This window comes from Mauremys reevesii, linkage group 4, assembly GCF_016161935.1.
Source record: "Mauremys reevesii isolate NIE-2019 linkage group 4, ASM1616193v1, whole genome shotgun sequence".
Lineage (NCBI taxonomy): Eukaryota > Metazoa > Chordata > Testudines > Geoemydidae > Mauremys > Mauremys reevesii.
Genome location: NC_052626.1, coordinates 138,957,022 through 138,975,386, shown reverse-complemented (window position 1 = coordinate 138,975,386; position 18,365 = coordinate 138,957,022). Strand labels below are relative to the sequence as shown.

Below are 18,365 nucleotides of genomic sequence, written 5' to 3'. Positions count from 1 at the left end.
TTCATTTCTATATTCTTTGGAGAACAGTGGTTCAGGGATAGGTTGGGAAGGCAAAATGCATACCTAATCATAGCTTTGGGACAGCACCAATAGCTGGGGCCACAGTAACAGGGCTGAGACTGTAGGGATTGATATGCAACTACCATATAAGGATACACTTTACTCAATAGCTGTGCATTACAGTGAGAAGACTGGAGAAATCTTAAGAATACTGGAAACAGATTCCATCAATGGAGTAGCAAGAGGGTGACACTTTCTGAATCACCTTGGTGAATGGAGCTAAGCTGGCAGAAAGGAGAGAGATCGTAATATCTTTACATCCTCTTTGGAGTTACCATGAAAGATGTGAAGCCATAAGCTTCCACAGGGAAGAGTAGAAATGTAAACACGTTTTCTGTACCACTCATCAACTATTCCAGTGAAGCCTGGCATCATGAGAGACACAGTGAGGACCCACTTTCCCCGTTGGTGCCTGAAGAGGACACCTAACAAAATGCTATGAGCAGCCATACTTACAGTTCTTCCATATTATCCAATCCAAAGAATGCTCCATCCATTAGTTTGCTAATCCCATTGCGCTGCATTTTTAATGACTTTAAGGATTCCAGACCCTGGAATGTAAGACTTTCCACTATTTTAATCCGGTTCCTTTTAAGTTCCCTTAAATAAAATAAGTTAGCTGTAAGTGTATAGATATCTTTCACTAAGAAACACTTGCATCTACCAAGAACACATTCTCAAGCAAATGATACAATTTTAAACATTGTTCATTGAGTTTAAGGGACATCACTTACAGGAATTGCACGTGAGGCAATTTGAAGATCTTTGGTGGAATCATACTAATTCTGTTTCTGTTTAGTTTCACCACCACTAGAGAACTGGATAAGTTATCAAGGCAGCCTGCTTCTAGGGTAGTTATTCTGTTGTTACTCAGATTCCTAAGAAAGGAGGAGAAAAGATATTCTCAACATGGAAAATTCTACTTTAAAATTGCATAAGAATGTCAAATTAATATTTGTATTACAACTAATTTCTTGTAAAGTTACTTGGCCTCATCAAGTCCCTAGTTTCAGGAATTCAAGTTCTGGTATCATGGGTTAACCTATTTAATCCAAAAAAGGAGAACAGGCAAGAGCAGGCATGACTAAGGCAAGGACAATCAAGTGACCTGGCCAAGGTCAGCAAAAACCAGGGTACACTAGGAAGTTACCCAATGTTGGCTGTCAGACACAAGCATGTTAGTATAGGAAAGTCACTGCTAGTGTAGATGGGACAAACCCTTTTCAACACAACCTGAGAAAGCATGAGTATGACTTGGTACCATTGTGTTTTAAGTGATTTTGTCCCATCTACACTAGCAGTTGTACAGTTGCATAGAGCAACGTGTCCCTCTGAATAGGTCAGTACCCTACTATAGATGGGACCTTTGGCCGTAAGGCTCTTTGAGGCAAGGGATCATGATTCCTATCGGTATGTAAAGTACAAACACGTTTATAACACTGCCTACATAAGAAGCACATGGCTGGTCAACAATTCAGCCTGGGTGGGGAAAAAGACTCCTTCTGACTCCCAACCCCAGCCACTAGTTCTCATCCTTTTTTATCATGGGGAAAAAGGTGATGTTAGGTTGTACTACAATGTAACTATGTACTTTCAGCACACTACAGATCAGTTACCTCATTATACTTACAGGTACTTCAACTGCATTCGTGGGAATGAAGAAGCTTTAATTTCTGATATGAGGTTAGAGCTAAGGTCTAGGTTCTCCAACGAAAGGTAAAGTTGGAGCTGCTCAGCATTTATCTCTGGAATTGTATTGTGTACTCTACAAACAAAAGAAACAGCAATATGAGGACAATCACCAGACCACCACTAGGGATGAGTACCATAACTAGCTATAATTAGGGGTCCAAGGATTAGGATTAATAACCCATGTCTGAGTTAAAAAAAACATCTAATGTACCGTTCCGGGTGTTAAGATCCATAAAACCTTATTTCAGGTCCTGGCAATGTTGGAAGTCCCCTCCCCACAAACATCCTGACAGTAAAGGTAATTTTTTTTTTTTTTTATACAGTCAGATTTTAGCCCCTGGGGGGCTGGAGGTAAGCTGTTTTCTGTGGGAGTCCTGGAGTCTGGAACAGACACCCCTTCCCCCCTGCGTCAAAGCACCTCAGGTTTGTTTATCAGACTGCACGACAGAAATCCCCCACTCTCTCTCCTCTCCCCCCCAGTAGCTTGCATTCGCGGGTGATTTAGAGTTAACTTTTGGTCAATTGTGTTACTAATGTTTTTTGTGGGAATGTGTCCTTAAAAAAAAAGTGCTGTATATCTGCCTTGAAGCATTTTAAACAGAAAGATATTTAAACAAGTTTAGTTTTTTAAAAATTAGCTGCTTTCAATTCCTTTGAGACAAACTTTTTCACTTGCTTATAAGAGAAAGCAATTTTTTCAACTCTTTAAATATTTACTTACAATGACAGAATAGTAATATTAGAAGTTGGTTCTCCAAAGTAGGGAATTTCACTTAGCTCATTGTAATTCATCTTCCTGAAAAAGAGATTTCTTTACTGACACTTCAAAAAGGGAAAAGCCGTTCTAGACAGCTGAACAGTTCTCTTGATACTATAGCATTGAGAACACTTTAGCTACACGAATGACATTTTGCAGTAGACAGTGCTGGGAGACCCTTTAAGAGCTAGTTTAGTAACAAAAGTTTGGAAGATTCAGCAATCCAAAAACAGAACTGCTTTAGGTAGTTAATTTAATTTAATGGCATCTAAAAATTAGCTACATTCAAAACAAAGTGATGCCCTGTTTCTATTTTAAAATAATGGAATGAGGACTAGATTTCTATGCTTCCTGCTGAAATGTGGTTCTGAGGGTGGAACGTATCTCTGCCTTTCACGAACAGTGCTACTACAACAGGGCTGTCAATTTCTGCTACCTTGCTTCAGATATTTTTTAATAATTCAGACCATCCTGATGTGCCTTAGGAATCAGAGCTTAGAAATTGATAAGTTAAAATCCTAAATATGAACATGTAAGAACTCTGCAACATTGTTTAAAATAAACAAACAAAATGATAACTTAGATTAACTTACACTTCTTGCAGTGTGTGAATAGACAAATCAATGCTCCAGTTAGAGGACAGTAAGTGATTATGACTTAAATCCCTGGAGAATAAATAGAAATAAGAGATTATTCTATAGTCTGGACCCAAGTAGTTGTGCTGTACATTACAAGTTGTTTCACCTAAAATTCACAAGCAGTTCAAATCCATTTTCATATTTTTTGGAACATACTATCCATATTACACCAAACAATAAGAAAGGTTCCCTCTAGCTTACTATATTCATTACTTGGAAAAAATCTAGCTCTCTATGCCATTAATGGACTAACTCTTTGGGCTTGGCTACACTTGCAGGTGTGCAGCGCTGGGAGTTACAGCTGTCTTCGTACAGCTGTGTAGGGAGTGGTGCATTATGGGCAACTATCCCAGCATTCAAGTGGCTGCAACGTGCTTTTCAAAAGATGGGGGTGGGGTGGAGTGTGACAGGGAGCGTGGGGGAGAGAGAGAGTGGATTTTTGGAACTGTCAGCTCCCTGCCTTGCAAGTTCCGATCCCTTCCTTTCTTTTAAGTTTGCCCAAGGCGATATCAGTGCAACCCTCGGCTCCTCTCACCTCCTCGTTCATGCTCCCACTGTGTCAGCTCCCTGCCTTGCAAATTCTGACCATTTCCCCGACCCCTCATTCACTCTTAAATGCAAATAGCCTGCAGACCAGATAAGCAGCTGCTCCGACGGACTCCCTTCTCCCACCCCCCGCCGTGCTGTTTCTCTCCTCAAGCAAACACTAGCTGTAGACATTCATCCCCCTGCCTGCCTCATTCACAGCAAACAGGAGCGGTGTTTGTTTTTTAGATAAGCAGCTCCCGGGAGCCCCGAGTTCACAACAAAACAAAGAGAGGCATCATAACAAAACAAAGAGTTCTTTAGTTAAAAGCATTATGGGAAAATTCTGGAGGCCAATTACAGCGCTTTTGGTGGCCACACTGGCGGAGCAGCGCTGCATCACCAGCGCTGCAATAGTTATACCCGAGGCAGAGCAGGAGTACAGCCAGCGCTGCAGCCAGGGAGATGCAGCGCTGTATGTGCCTTGCAAGTGTGGACGGTGAGTAAGTTGCAGCGCTGTAAACCCACCACCAGCGCTGCAACTCTCCAGTGTAGCCAAGCCCTTTGTTTTTTTAAAATAAATATGGGTTGATAGATAAAGAGATCATATGAAATATTTGCCATGAGCACTTTTTGGAAGTTTAATGGCAGTTTTCCAAAGCTCACTAGGAAAGGCTCCCCCACACCTTCAAAAGATGTGCTGAAAATACCCTTTTAAGATTCCAGCAATGCCTCTGGGAAGGTTTTTGCAGTAGTGATCCTGTTTTCTCACCCTCCCCAATGGTAAAACCCTTGACAGATACATATATCTTAGCAGTTAAGGCGAGTTAATTTAAAGAACAATCCCTGCACACGGAGCACATAAGCAAGAGTCAAACAAGAGATAGGAAAAAAGAAACTAGGGCACATTCAGAAGCATTGTTTTAGCTCCAGTTTGTTTTTGTTTACGGACTACACTAATGAGGAAAAGGGAGGACAAATGGAACAGTAGGAAGGGAATGTAAGAGTTTGGTAGATAGAGAAACAGGAAAAATTAAGTCTTATCCCAATTCACTTCACATTTTGTAAAATGCTCTGCTTTTGCCTCAGACCTAACATGTCAATTGTTATACGATGGGGCCTACAAACCCGAACTGAGGTGTGGGACACTGGACAAGCATATAGTAAGACAGTCCCTGCTCCAAAGAGCTTACAATCTATTCTGAGGCTGATGTGACTTACAGCGGTTACCAAAATCAGGCTGACAAGAGAAATGTGGTTCTAGCCTTAACTACAGAGAGAGGGAACTGTTGCATTAAAATATTTTTTTTAAATCCACCTTAATGCATTTTGGCTTCTATCCATGGCAAAGATGAAACCCAGGAGGCTTGTGCTGACAGCCCAAACATGGTACTGTATATTAGAACAGGGCTGGCTACAACAGCAATTTTGTGAAACATTACAGATAACAGAAATGGTAACGGTTTATCTCACCCTAGCAAGCACACCAATGACATATGCCTATATGTTTCAACAATGTCTTTATTAAAATAGAAAGTTCTGTCTCACCTAGCTTGAGTCACACCTGCCTATCAGTGAAGTACTGGATACTTTCACCCTGAACTTTCATTACAGCTTTACGCATGATACAGTTAAATTAAGGTGGTATCAGCAATAGTAGCTCTCCTTCTGCTAGAGAGGCATTCCTCTCAGATATAACACACACAGTCACACTTTATACATTGCTTATAAAAGGTTAAGTGATTAATAGAGGCTACAAATATAGGCTGTATGAGTTACAAGCACATGAGCAAGAGGTGGTGCATATGGCTATAAGCAATTTAACCCATGGAACAAGCAACTGCTTAGTTTATAAATGGTGTTCTAATGGATATTTCTAAATAGAATCTTAAAGTGCAATCACACATGCCATGCTTAAATTAGGCTTGCATATTAGTAGCTAAGAGTGGATTTTGTTTTTGTTTAAAAGAGAAAGGATGATTCTCTTTATAAAATACCAAATTTGAATATAAAACAATTTCCACCATTTAAAGTGAATTGCATGATTTCACAGTCCTTTAGCATTTTAACAACTTTCCAGTTTGAGTGAGCTCACATCTGAAACCTTATTTGTTAACTTTTCCCTACACCACAGAAGATAGTTGTGGCGGACACTGACCTTATTTCCATCAATGGAGAGAGAAATGGGTATTTGGGATAAACACTGAATGGGATCTTAAAATTCTTACTGGAGTCCTCAAAAAAACTTCTGCGCTTAATTTTATACCAGAATCTGGGAACATTGTTTGTGTCCCATTCAGTGTTGAAGCATAGTCTAATCAGAGATGCATGTACTTTCTTGAAAACCTGGTTCTCTCTCAACTCAGAATTTAGTTGAAGACAAAAAAGGCATTATCTGAAATTATGCAGCTTGTTTTGAATGTTTGAGACTGCTGCATCCAGAGACAACAGCTGGCCTCAAATCATATGGGTACTTGCTGGAGGATGGGGAGGGCAAGGCATGGTGCACACAATGTCAGTAAACACTTAACATTAAAACAAGCACATATCACATTATATAGAAATATTAGCAAGTGTGGGGGAAGTCAGAAAGATTGATAAGTGCACTCAAGCAAATGGATTTTTCTTGCATGCAAGCTTGTCAGAACTTCCTACACTCAAGCTAAAACAAGTGCAAATAAGTTCTCAGTTTCCACACATGGAAAAACTCATTATATTTTTGCAGATTGATCAATCACATGGTGACCTTCACCATTACCTCACTTCAATTTTCTCATGAACTGAGAGTGAAAATGCCATAACATGAATCAGGAGGGGCCACAGCAGTAACAGAATAATTTACTTCTCATTCTAAAATGATAGCCTCTCTCTCAAAACTGATGTTTACTGGCTGTTTGTGCTCTGACTGTCAACACCACATAATCTGCGGACTAAAAACTTCCCCAATTGTTTGCTAACTCTGGAAGTCAAATGTGCCAGAGGACTAGAGATAGGATACCCAGCTAGACTATCTATTCTGACAGTGGCCAGTCCCAGCTGCTTCAAAAGAAATTTCAAGGAACACCATAAATGAGAATTATGAATAAATTGACCCACATGGGACATTACATCCCAAATCCGGGTGCACAGTGACTGTAACCTGAACAGTGAGGGTGTACATCTCTTACAATGTTTTTAATCCTATCTAGTGTAGCTGTGGATGTTGTATGCCAATTTTTTTTTTAATCCTGCTAAATTCTTGGCCACAACATCTGGTGGCCATGAGTTCCATGTACCCGAACTCACCACACAGATCTCATAGACCCCTTATTTAAACTTCTAAATATACCTGACCTGCCATAGCTGTCTCAGGCATCTTCCTCTTCCAGAGCTCCTACAATGTAATCAATATCCCTGACTAATTTAATCTGTTACAACACCAGATTGTTGCAACCTAGACACTCAGTTACTAATGAATCAATTTCTTTCACCACTCCAGCCTCTAGAAACCCCAGTGCTATTTGAGTATTTATAGAGTGAATAATGAAAACATGTCTTTGTGAAGAAAAAATGGCTTGTAGTGTTATGAACTCAACTCCCACTCATGCTAAATCTATAGTGACATAAGTGTAAAAAAATGACGAATTATAAAAATTCTTGGTATCATGCGGTCACACTTGTTGTTAATGTCACTCTTTAGGACCACTGGGATGTACATAATTTATTTAGATACGGCATGCAGAAATCCAAACAGGTTTGTGAACGAGAATTTGGCGCTTCAAATAAAATTCAGAGATACCCTCAGAAATCGATGAATACAAGTGACATTTTTCTCCTTCGGCAGAGTCAATGAAATACAGGTAAAATCCTGTCCGCACGGAAACCAGTAGCAAGACTCCCTGTCAACTTCCATGGGGCCAGGATTTCACTCTTCATTTGTAAGAGAATTATAGACAGCATATCTGTATCCAGCATTTTGTAGCATTACCTGAATAGTAACTGAGATGCAAGTGGCTCCTAGAAGAGAACTCTTTTGCAGAATTGTTTTCACACAGCGTTTCTGCACCACATGCTGCTTGTCAATAGTAAGAGCGAAGCAGCAAAATATTAAGAACAAGACGAACTGCCTTTTCTTCCATCTGATTATTTGTATAGAGTGCAACTCTCTCTGACGCTAACAGGTTTGCTCACCAAAATAGTATTAAAAACAACACAGCAGATGAATTACAAACATTTTGATCATGGCAAGAGTAAGTCAATTATACATACCATGGAAGAATAGCAGAAAGCAGACAAATTCAGTCCCGTAGGTTTATCCACTCATTAACTTTGTGCTCACAGGGTGAAATCCTACTTTTCAAATCACATCAAGAAACTAAGGATAGTCTGGAAATTGGATGGTTTGAGCGACTGATTGAGTTAGAACCTGTTGCTCAATTCCAGCACAGGCCTGTGGTCACCTAGAACTTTATGAAAGGTGTTCAGTGTCTGAAAGAGGTCTGGTGGCTTCAGTCTGCTTCCACAGACAAGCAGAGTTCACACACAAAAGCCACCACTTGAGTGGCCATCAAAGACAAGGAACCAGGAATTGACTAGGTCATGGGAGACTGAACAAGTCTTGCCCCTTAATTTCAGGCATATTTTAGCAGTCATTGCCACTAGTTTCTCAAGTCAGAGATTACGTTCAATGTCATTTGAAATCTGTGCCTCTAAACTTTCAGAGGGGACATAACTACATCACTGATTCGTAGTGCTAACAGCCTGAGATAGTGACTAGAACAAATGATAATCAGAATGATGTGAAAAAGGTCCTACACCTTGGAAGCGAATGATGAGCTGAACAGCTTTCTATTATTCTACAGCAGAGTTTAAGATTTACTCTTTGGACTACTGGTGGGTAGAGAGCTGCCTGCTCACATGGCGCTACATCCTCATTTCCATGCTGTAACCAATATTAGTAATAAATAACTTTCTAATATCACCTTTCCATGTCAGCAATTGTTGCAGTTGCTCTAGAGAATTTTTCAGTCGTAAGTGGGATGAGAAGAGGGAGATCACCACAAGACCGTCTGCATTAGAAACAGGGCTACTTTATGAAGCAGTTTGAGTACACTTGTAATACGCTTGTCCTGATGGTTTACTTCAAGTCTTACTGGTTCCTCAGACTAGCAGTGCTTTCTTGGCACTGACATAGAACTGAATATAGCAAGCTCTGGACCTTTGTATTTTTTTGTTCCCTGGGGATTCATATGCTACCATGGGAACGTACGCTAATTTCTGTAAAAAGCTACTCTTAAGCTGAGACTTTGTTAGAGCACTACATGGCACTACACGAAAGCTTATGCTTTGTTAGTCTCTACGGTGCCACAAGTACTCCTGTTCTTAATAGTGTGCTGCAGTTAATTAAGAACCCCCCCTTCAAAAAAAACAAACCACCCAAACCCACAACACAGTTTCTGTACTCATCTTATACCTAATACCGTGAGAAATTCTAGGAAAGCCATAGTTTAAAGGAAGTTGACGAATTCCTAGTGACTTTTAAGAAATGAAAAATTAGGATTCTGCTGCCCTAAGCCCACCACAGTCTAAAAATACTGATCTTTATTCTGCACTTGTGGAAACCTGTGCTGTAAGGAGCATAACTTATAGTTACCAAAGACTAATGGATAAGGAAAGTAAAAAGTAAATTTCTGGTCTCAAGGAACAGCTGCATTTCCATTGGGCTCCCGGTTGCAGATTCAGCATCCTTGTTCTTTTAACATAGACTATTTCACTTATTTTCTACTTTTGCCATTTGACCATTGAATTCTCCCAGCCTTGGACAAATATGCCAATCTACAGCAGATCTTTTATTGCGTTCCCATCAGGAGCCATTAACAAAATCCCTTATTTTCAGGAGATGTGAAAGGAGTAAAAAGCCTCTTGAGATGGAACAAAAAACCTAGCCAGGTACAATCCAGTGTGTCAATTTTGTGATCCAAGAGTCCAAGGCACTTCCTGGGCTTTCACTGCCAGGATGCACTGGATTAATCATTTAGATTAAGTCAGTTCAAAATGGACATGGGCACTGCAAAATGGCCTGGTTAATTAATAGCCACAACTTGCAAGCAAGCTAGAACAGTTCACGAAACAACCAGGCATTGAGAACTTTCCTAGGAAAGTATCACTATGGATTTACCCTGCTTGGCAAGGCTGGAAAGTTCTAGCCTTTCGATAGATTTGTGTAGTTCATCAGTAACTAAATCTGCCAACGGAGACTTCTCACCTGCTGTTATGCTATCAATGATACTAACTTGAACCATTCTTCACTTCATTAAACTCCCTCTTTTTATACATGATGAAACTAATTAAATTAATCCTGGAGTGCCAAAGCAGGAAAGTTTCCGCTCATAAAGTTATAAAAATGTAAGGAAATGATATTCAAATGTTTAGAATAACTACTTTCCAGCAAATAATTCAGAAGAGATTTACTGCAGGAATACGTTGGGCCTCGCAGCGGGACAATAAACTTGCAATATGATGGGCAGAGGAGATTAATTACAGCATGACAGCAAATAGTTTATCACCTTGATTATTAATATAATCTGACCCTCAACAAAGCCCACAGTTTAACCAGTCAAATTCTAATGTCTGATTGTCTACCAAATGATATTATGCCAAGGCTCTGACTGGTCTCATTAAGATTATTGTGAAGATATAAATTTAAAGTTCTAAAGCAAGGCGTTTTATTAAGAAGTAGATCCAAATTGCAAAATGGGTTTTCATTGACAAGATACTGAAGTAAGACTACCTGCTTTTTCAAGAACTTTTGCATTTGGTGCCTTAGAGTAGTGTTTCCCAAACTAGGGTCGCCACTGGTGTACGAAAGCCCCTGGCGGGCCAGGCTGGTTTGTTTACCTGCCGTGTCCGCAGGTCCAGCCGTCGCAGCTCCCACTGGCTGCAGTTCGCTGCTCCAGGCCAATGGGAGCTGCTGGAAATGGCGGCCAGCACGTCCCTCGGCCCGTGCCGCTTCCAGCTGCTCCCCTTGGCTTGGAGCAGTGAACCGTGGCCAGTGGGAGCCGCAATCAGCCGAACCTGTGGACGTGGCAAGTAAACAAACCGGCCTGGCCCGCATGGGGCTTCCCCTACACAAGCGGTGTCCTAAGTTTGGGAAACACTGCCTTAGAGCATAATTTTGGACACTTTTTATAACTAGTCAACAACTATTCCTTATGCCATTTATTTTCAAATAGATCATTTGGTTTTTCTAACATTTTACATTTAGTGATCAAACAAGTCTGACTTTCCAAACAAGTGAACAAATTATTCAGACACACAGGTAAGACTTTCTGCTGCTTTCATCCTAAACTAAGTATAATTTGTATTTTCGTGTCCTGAAAAAAATCTGCTATCTTAAATATGCTTGGATTTGCACTGTGAAGTTCATGTTTTGCAGTATGCATATTGCTCCATGTAATCAGTGTATTTTACAGGTTCATCTTGTGTGGTATATAAGTCATCTAAACATTCATTGTGAGCTGAACTATTTTTTATCTGTTAAGTAAATAAGAGGAAATGCACATACCAAACTGATGTCTTTATAAGTCCTGGAGAACGATCCAAATCCAATGTAATTGAATAAGTAGATGTTCGAGTTTGATATGACTACAATATTCTCATTCCTTAAGCATATACTGTTTAACATCTGATATTGTTTAATGATATATAAAGACACAGTCTAAAGTCCACAGTGTGGAAAGTGTACGGTAAGCTCGATCTGACCACAACTATATGAACACGCTGTACTTCAGATTCACCCTCCAGAAGTGTAGTCTCCAAATCTTCTCTCCAACAATAAAATGGATAGGTATGTCAGTTCACTTGTCTGATGTCAAATCTGATGTAATTCCCTGGGTTACCTGTCAGATGCATTTAGGGTGACCAGATGTCCCGATTTTATAGGGACAGTCCCGATATTTGGGTCTTTTTCTTATATAGGCTCCTATTACCCCCCGTCCTGATTTTTCATACTTGCTGTCTGGTCACCCTAGATGCATTCCATTAGATGGCAGCTCCATTGATTCCTCCCTGCAAACCCCAATAAATTTTAAGAACAGAAGGAATCATCATCTAGTCTGACCCCTTGCATAACACAAGTCATAAGACTTCACTGAATTAATTATTGCTTAAAGTCCAATAGCTGTGGTTGAACTACAGCACATCTTTCAGAAAACTATTGATGCTCTTGTAAATCAGGTTTTAAGTAATGGAGAAACCACCATGGCCCCTGGTAACTTACCCTGACTGAAAAATTTGTACCTTATTTCTTAATATGTAGTCTGTTTGTCTAACTTCAACATCCAACCATTGGATCTTGTTATATCTTTGTCTGTTGAATTGAAGGGATTGCTATCATCAGATTTCTATTTAAATACTTATAGACTAATCAAGTCACCCCTTAACATTCTCTTTGATAAGCTGAATGGACTGAGATCCTGGAGACTTTCACTATATGGCATGTCCTTTAATTGAACTCTCTCCATTTTTTCAACTTCCTTCCTGAGTTGTGGACACCAGAACTGGACATAGTATTCAGGCAGTGTTTCACCAGTGCCATAGAGAGGTAATAAGATCACCCTGCTTCTATTTGATAGTCCCCTATTTATACATCCAAGAATTATATTAGTCCTTTTAGTCAGAGTCACACTGGAAGCTCATCTTCAGCTGCTTATCCATCATGACTCCCCCTTCCATCTTTTTCAGGCTCTGTCCCAGGATAGATCTGCCCTCCCCGTACATATGGCCTACATTCTCTGTTCCTATATATGACCTTGCATTTGGCCATACTGAAACCAGAGCTGTGAGAAGAACCAATTTTTCAACTTGCTGGCAATTCTGAACATTCTAAAACAAACTGTTTCAAGCTGAACTGAAAAAAACAATTTTTAAAAAAATTTCAGTTAACTGAAGAGTCAAAAATGTATTTCAGGTCATACAAAGTGTTTCATTTTTAAAACATAAATGTTTTGTTTTTGACTATTTTTATATCTTGATTTTTAATACAATTAAAGAAAATTTTGAAGTGAAATTCATTTCAAGTACAAAAAAATCAAAATATTGTGTTTTGAAAAAAGTGTACAAATATATCCAAAATAATATTTATTTTTTTCCTGAAAAACAAGTCATTGAAACTGGTAAATATACTAAATGTTTTGGTGTTGCCAAGCCTGCATTTTTCTCCCAAAACGTTTTGGCTGAAAAATATGTTACTCAGCTCCAACTGAAAATACCTTTTAAAAAATACAAACAAAACAAAACCCTTTGCCCAGTTTACTGAGCAATCTATTTTGATCTGAATCAGTGACCTGTCTATTATTTATCACTCCCCCAATCTTTGAGTCATCTGCAAACTTTCAGAAATGATTTTGTTTTCTCCCAGCTCATTGATTAAATAGTATAGGGCCCTACTAGAAACATACTATCCTGATGAGGATTCCTCGTTTACAGTTACATTATGATATCAATGCATTATCCAGTTTTTAATTCATTTAATGTGTGTTGATTTTGTCTCATTCTAGTTTATTAATTGAAGTGCCACAAGGTACCAAGTTAAATGCCTTACAGAAGTCCAAGTATATTAAACCAATACTATTCCCTTTATCAAGCCTGCAATCTCAAAACGTGATAGATCTTGTCAAAGTATTTCCCATAAATCCACATTGACTGACATTATATTATCCTCTTAATTATTGATTAATGGAGTCCTGAATCTGTCATTTCATTATTCCCCCCAAAGATAGGCTATCAGGCCTAGGTAGCTGACAGTGTTTATCCTTTTTAAAATACTGGCACAATGTTACTTTTCTTCCAGTCCTCTTGAACGTCCCTAGTGTTCTGAGAGTTCTAAATGGTCCCTACAGCTCCTCCAGTAGCTTTTAAAACTCTTTGGTAAGAGTTATGCTGATTTAAAGATCTTTAGCTTTAGTGCTTGTCTTCCACACAATCTGTGGAATCTAATCAATACTAGGGATATTGCATCATAGGTAACCATGTCCCCTCCTCCCCCCTTACCTCCCAAGAGAAACATTTGGAATGATACAACATCAGTAGGGAATGATGGCTTTCTGAACACTTCATCACAAGCCCACGTTTTTAGAACTCATTTATCCAGGAGGAGGGGGGGGGGGAAAGCCTGCTAGAACCTTTATCTGCCAATAGTTTGGGGAAAATTTATGCAAAGAATAAGATAAGAATTTCTGGTCCTTTAAAGCAATAAGGGGCAGAACTAGGGTGACCAGATAGCAAGTGTAAAAAACTGGGACAGAGGGTAGGGGGTAATAGGTGCCTATATAAGAAAAAGCCCCCAAAATCGGGGCTGTCCCTATAAAATCAGGACATCTGGTCACCCTAGGCAGAACTGATGTCAATATGCATGGGTATCAACATTTCTTTCATGTTAAGAGATTTAATTCTTAATTTACATAAAAAATGCAGGTAAATGACTGAATATAAATGGCTTTTGTGCATTATAGCTTTTTGCTTGGATCCAGAACATTTACAGTAGTTGTGGAAGTAGCTGTGTTCCCGACCCCAGATGCTTTTTGCGCTAAACTCCTGAAAGCCATAACAGAGAGCATATACTTAATTACTGTTTACAGCATTTGTCAGATTGCACAATCTTGCTAAGGAGCCAACAACACTTCTTCCCATTGCATTCGGTATTAAGGTTTTAAACACACCCCTTTATCTGCTTGGAGAACTACATAAGTACTTTTGTAAGCTAGAAAACCTGCCCTCATTAAATAAAACAGATGTTTTTTGTTTTGTTTTTGTGATTAGCTACCTGATAAACTACAGTTATTCTTCAGGAACAGAATATTTTCCTTGGACAAAGTCTCAGTTAAGACATTCCCAAAAAACACTGGTTTTCAAGGTTTGTTAAATCTTATAATAGCCTGGTTAGTAGGCTGTATTTGTGTGCTGAACTCAAATTTGTAGCTTCCCTTTATCAATTCTTATTTTTTACTGCAAGGAGGGAACATACCTTTTGTGTTGCATTACCTACCTACAGGGTAGTGAGCAGAAGACAGAGCGTGTTAACTGAGACATGCCCTACTTTTCACAGTTCAGATCCCTGATTCCTGCCAAACCTACAGCTTTTCACAGGCAATTCTTGTTTATGACTATGTACGTAAACTATGGGATTCCAGAACTTGTTATAGATAATTGAATATAGGTTTTGCATTTATCTTCCAAATGGACGTTATTAAACAGTTTTGAGCATTTAAATTCTCCTTTCAATCCAATGCAAGTCAACTGGGCCTAATCTACATAAGGAAATTGACAATGTTTTGGTCCAAGATAAGGCCTGCCCATTCTTTTATACAGGAGGGCACTGGATTTCCCTCAAACTCAGGCCCAGATCCACAAAAGTATTTAGGTTCCTAACATCCACTGATTGCAATCAAAGTTAGGAGTCTAAATACCTTTGTGGATCTGGGACTTTATCCCTTCTTTTCCATACAGCAGTACATGTTATGCAACGATGATTAGTATTTATATTTAAGACAATGGTGTCTAAGGATGAGACTTTCAAGGACATAACTGAGCAGTCCCACCCACCCCCAGTCTGACAGCCTCTGTGCTGTTAAGGAGGATGAAAGTCATGTGGAAGGAGAACATCAATCTTGAGTGGAGGGAAACCATCCCATAGTTGGGACCCTCCTTAAACACAATGTGCTGGTACCCGCTCACACTAAGGATACCCCTCCTGGGGAGGGAACCCTAGTTATTAGGAAGATCGAGGTAATAATAATAGGGGATTTGGTTAATAGAAGTATAGATAATTGGTTTATGATGACCAGGAGAACTCATGGTAAATTGCCTGCCAGGTGTGAAGGTTGTGAATCTCATGAGACATCTAGACGGATGTATGTGCAGTGCTGGAGAGGAACCAGTGACTGCGGTATGTGTGGGTACCAATGACATAGGGAGGGGTAGGAGAGAAGTCCTGGAAGCCAACTGTAGGCTCCTAGATAAGAGATTGAAGTTCAAGACCTCCCATGGTAGCATCCTCTGAAATGCTTACAGCGCCACACACAGGACCAGAAAGACAGGCAGAATTGCAGGGTCTAAATGGCTGGAGGAGATGATTGTGTGGGGTGGAGAGTTTTAGATTTATTAGGAACTTTTGGGAAAAGGATAAGCCTATTCAGGAAAGATGGGCTCCACCTAAAAAACAAACAAACAAAACAACAGATCCAGACTTCTGGTATGTAAAATTTAAAAAACTGTAGGATATTTTTTAAACTAGGGGGTTGGGGAAAGCTGACTGGTGTGACGGAGCATATGGTTCAGGCAGAGACATCTGCTGGGGAAGAATTTATTAAAGGGGGAATCTCTATATCTAGTAAAGGGGATAGGAAAGAAGTTGAAGTACAGGTAGAATATAGAGTGGAACAATCAAAATGATTGCAATACCGCACCCATGATTGCTTATGTTGCCACCTGAAGTGTGAAATCCATGCAAATTTCATATAGTCAGATAATCTGTCTAGCTTTATAGAAAATCTATAAACTCTTACAAGCTATACCAGAGGAATTCAACACTTTTTGGCTTACCCAAAACTATCACAGATACTGGCAAATGCCTTGATTAGCCAAATAAAAAAATTAAGTAGTTACATTTTCACTGTACCCAATATTAGCTTTAATTACAGTTAAAATCTGTAGATGTCCAAAGAGGTTGTTCTAATAAAGTAGTCAATTGCATTTCTATAACACCTTTAAATCTACAACTCACAGGATCCCAGAGAGCTTCACAAAACATGTGCATGCAGCACCATTGAATTGCAACCACAAACTAGCACAGTCCTGTCAGGTAGTGCAGGGAGAAGAAAAAAAGTGGCAAAGAACAAGTCAAATCCAATTTTTTAGAAAGGACTAGTAGCTTTCTAATATATTCATGTGGACTACACTGGACCCCAGGTTTCAAGGGGATATTGAAAAGTTAACTGCATGAATCTCAGTTTTTCTCTTTCCAGAAGATGAAGGGGAGAATTAACTGGGATTAGAATTGAGTTTCAAATCTGATGCTCAGAACAAGTCATTATCTCATACCATGGACTGTAAAAGAAAGATGTTATTAAACAGTCTGAAGCATTTAAATTCTCCTTTTATCAATCCAATATAAGACAATTGGGCCTAATCTACATAGGGAAACTGAGACAACGCTTTGGTCCATGATAGGGCCTACGCATTCTTTTACAGGTAAGGGCATTTATTTCCCCTCAAACTTTGGCCCAGATCCACAAAAGTATTTAGGTTCTTAACCTCCAGTCTTTTCTCCATCAGACTAAAACCAGAAACTTCACACAACACACCTTTCTTGGCAGTCAAGGAAAGCAAATTTGCACTTTATAGCAATAAAATACTAATTATTCGAGTCACTTTCTCAACCACAACAATACAACGATCTCGCTTTCCCCCAGATATCAGATTATATACATTATGGTTCAGTTTCTACAAAAGCATTACCTCAAGACACCTCTTTCTATTGCTAAAATAATCTGTAGTATATATTCTACAAAAGAAAACTGCAGTTTTATTATATATTTTGGAAGATTAACTATCACTTAAAGTTAATTTCCTGGCTAAACAAAGATCAAGAAGCAGGCCACATCTAAAAACGACAGGTTTCAGAAAATGAAGCCACATGTAACAATGATGCTTTTCCAAAACAAATTCTGCTTCTTAAAGTTCATTTCATTTCAATCAAAGGAAAGAAACAGCTACCTGCTTTAACAGCTGTGCAGCTGATTTATTCAACTTAATATGTAGCAGGAAATATGCCTCCTGCTGAGCATTTAGCAAGCCCTGGACACTTCATCAGAAAATGTTAACATGGTTCAATCCAGACTATGAGATGGATATGCACTCCTGTATTAAATATATAGGTTATTAGAATTCAGACCTTTCTGTACAGTCTCACTCACATTACACAGTCAAGACCTTCCAGCAGCCTAAGGTTGCAGAATTTGCCACATAATTCAGTGATTGGGGGGTTATTTGCGTTCTTCCCTTTGATTTCTCTGAAGAGAGCAGCGGAGGCACACTCACCTGGACTGACTCTGCCAATATCCTTAGGATACAAGGGATTTGTCTGAATTCACTTAATTAGCCATTGCGTTACTCAGTCGGTGGCAGCAGAAATAACTGGGTATTAGCAGGAGGCTCAGCAGCCCCATAATTGCAGCACTTAGTACCAACGGGGGTTGCTAGCCAGACACCGGCACCCCGCGCACCGGGGAAGGCTGCAGCTGGGGCCGGAGAGGCTGATGCCCCGCGGGTCGGGGGTTGTGGACAAGGGGGCCCCGCCGAGACGGGGCTGGGCGGCGCAGTGGGGGCGGCGAACCCCGCCAGCCGGGGCGGCCTGGCGCGCAGGGAGGCGGGGCAGGGCCAGGCGCCCTAGCAACGGAGCCCTAGCAACGGACCCCCCCCCCGCCCCGGCCCGTACTCACAGGCCCGTGGTGCCGGCGGGCAGCGGCGGGATCCTCCGGCGGCCCGGCCCGGGCCCCCCCGGCAGGCGGTGGCGGCTGCAGTCCAGCAGGCCGCGGCGGCAGGAGCAGGGCGCAGCGCAGGCCTCGCCGGGCGGCTCCCCGGCCGCGCACACCCACAGCAAGAGCAGCAGGGGCAGCGCCCCCCGCCGCGACCCCGCTGCCCGCATCCTCCCGGCC

General features: G+C 40.4%; 1 protein-coding gene across 15 annotated transcripts in view; it reads right to left on the bottom strand.

Annotated features, from left to right (window-relative positions):
* LRIG2 (leucine rich repeats and immunoglobulin like domains 2) overlaps window positions 1-18,350 on the bottom strand; it is a 151,959-nt gene extending 133,609 nt beyond the window's left edge. For 8 of the 15 annotated variants that reach the window (XM_039536405.1, XM_039536409.1, XM_039536406.1 and 5 more), the window contains exons 1-6: window positions 18,150-18,201; window positions 3,103-3,174; window positions 2,474-2,548; window positions 1,691-1,825; window positions 795-938; window positions 517-660 (exon numbers count right to left, since the gene is read on the bottom strand). In XM_039536405.1, coding sequence (XP_039392339.1) covers window positions 517-660; window positions 795-938; window positions 1,691-1,825; window positions 2,474-2,544 — 494 coding nt within the window. In that variant the 5' untranslated portion in view covers window positions 2,545-2,548; window positions 3,103-3,174; window positions 18,150-18,201. Of the gene's footprint in view, window positions 1-516; window positions 661-794; window positions 939-1,690; window positions 1,826-2,473; window positions 2,549-3,102; window positions 3,175-11,215; window positions 11,233-17,748; window positions 17,865-18,149 lie in introns of those variants that run through there. The other 7 variants (XM_039536412.1, XM_039536413.1, XM_039536415.1 and 4 more) reach the window with 4 other exon arrangements.
* Between the last annotated feature and the right edge of the window lie 15 nt (window positions 18,351-18,365).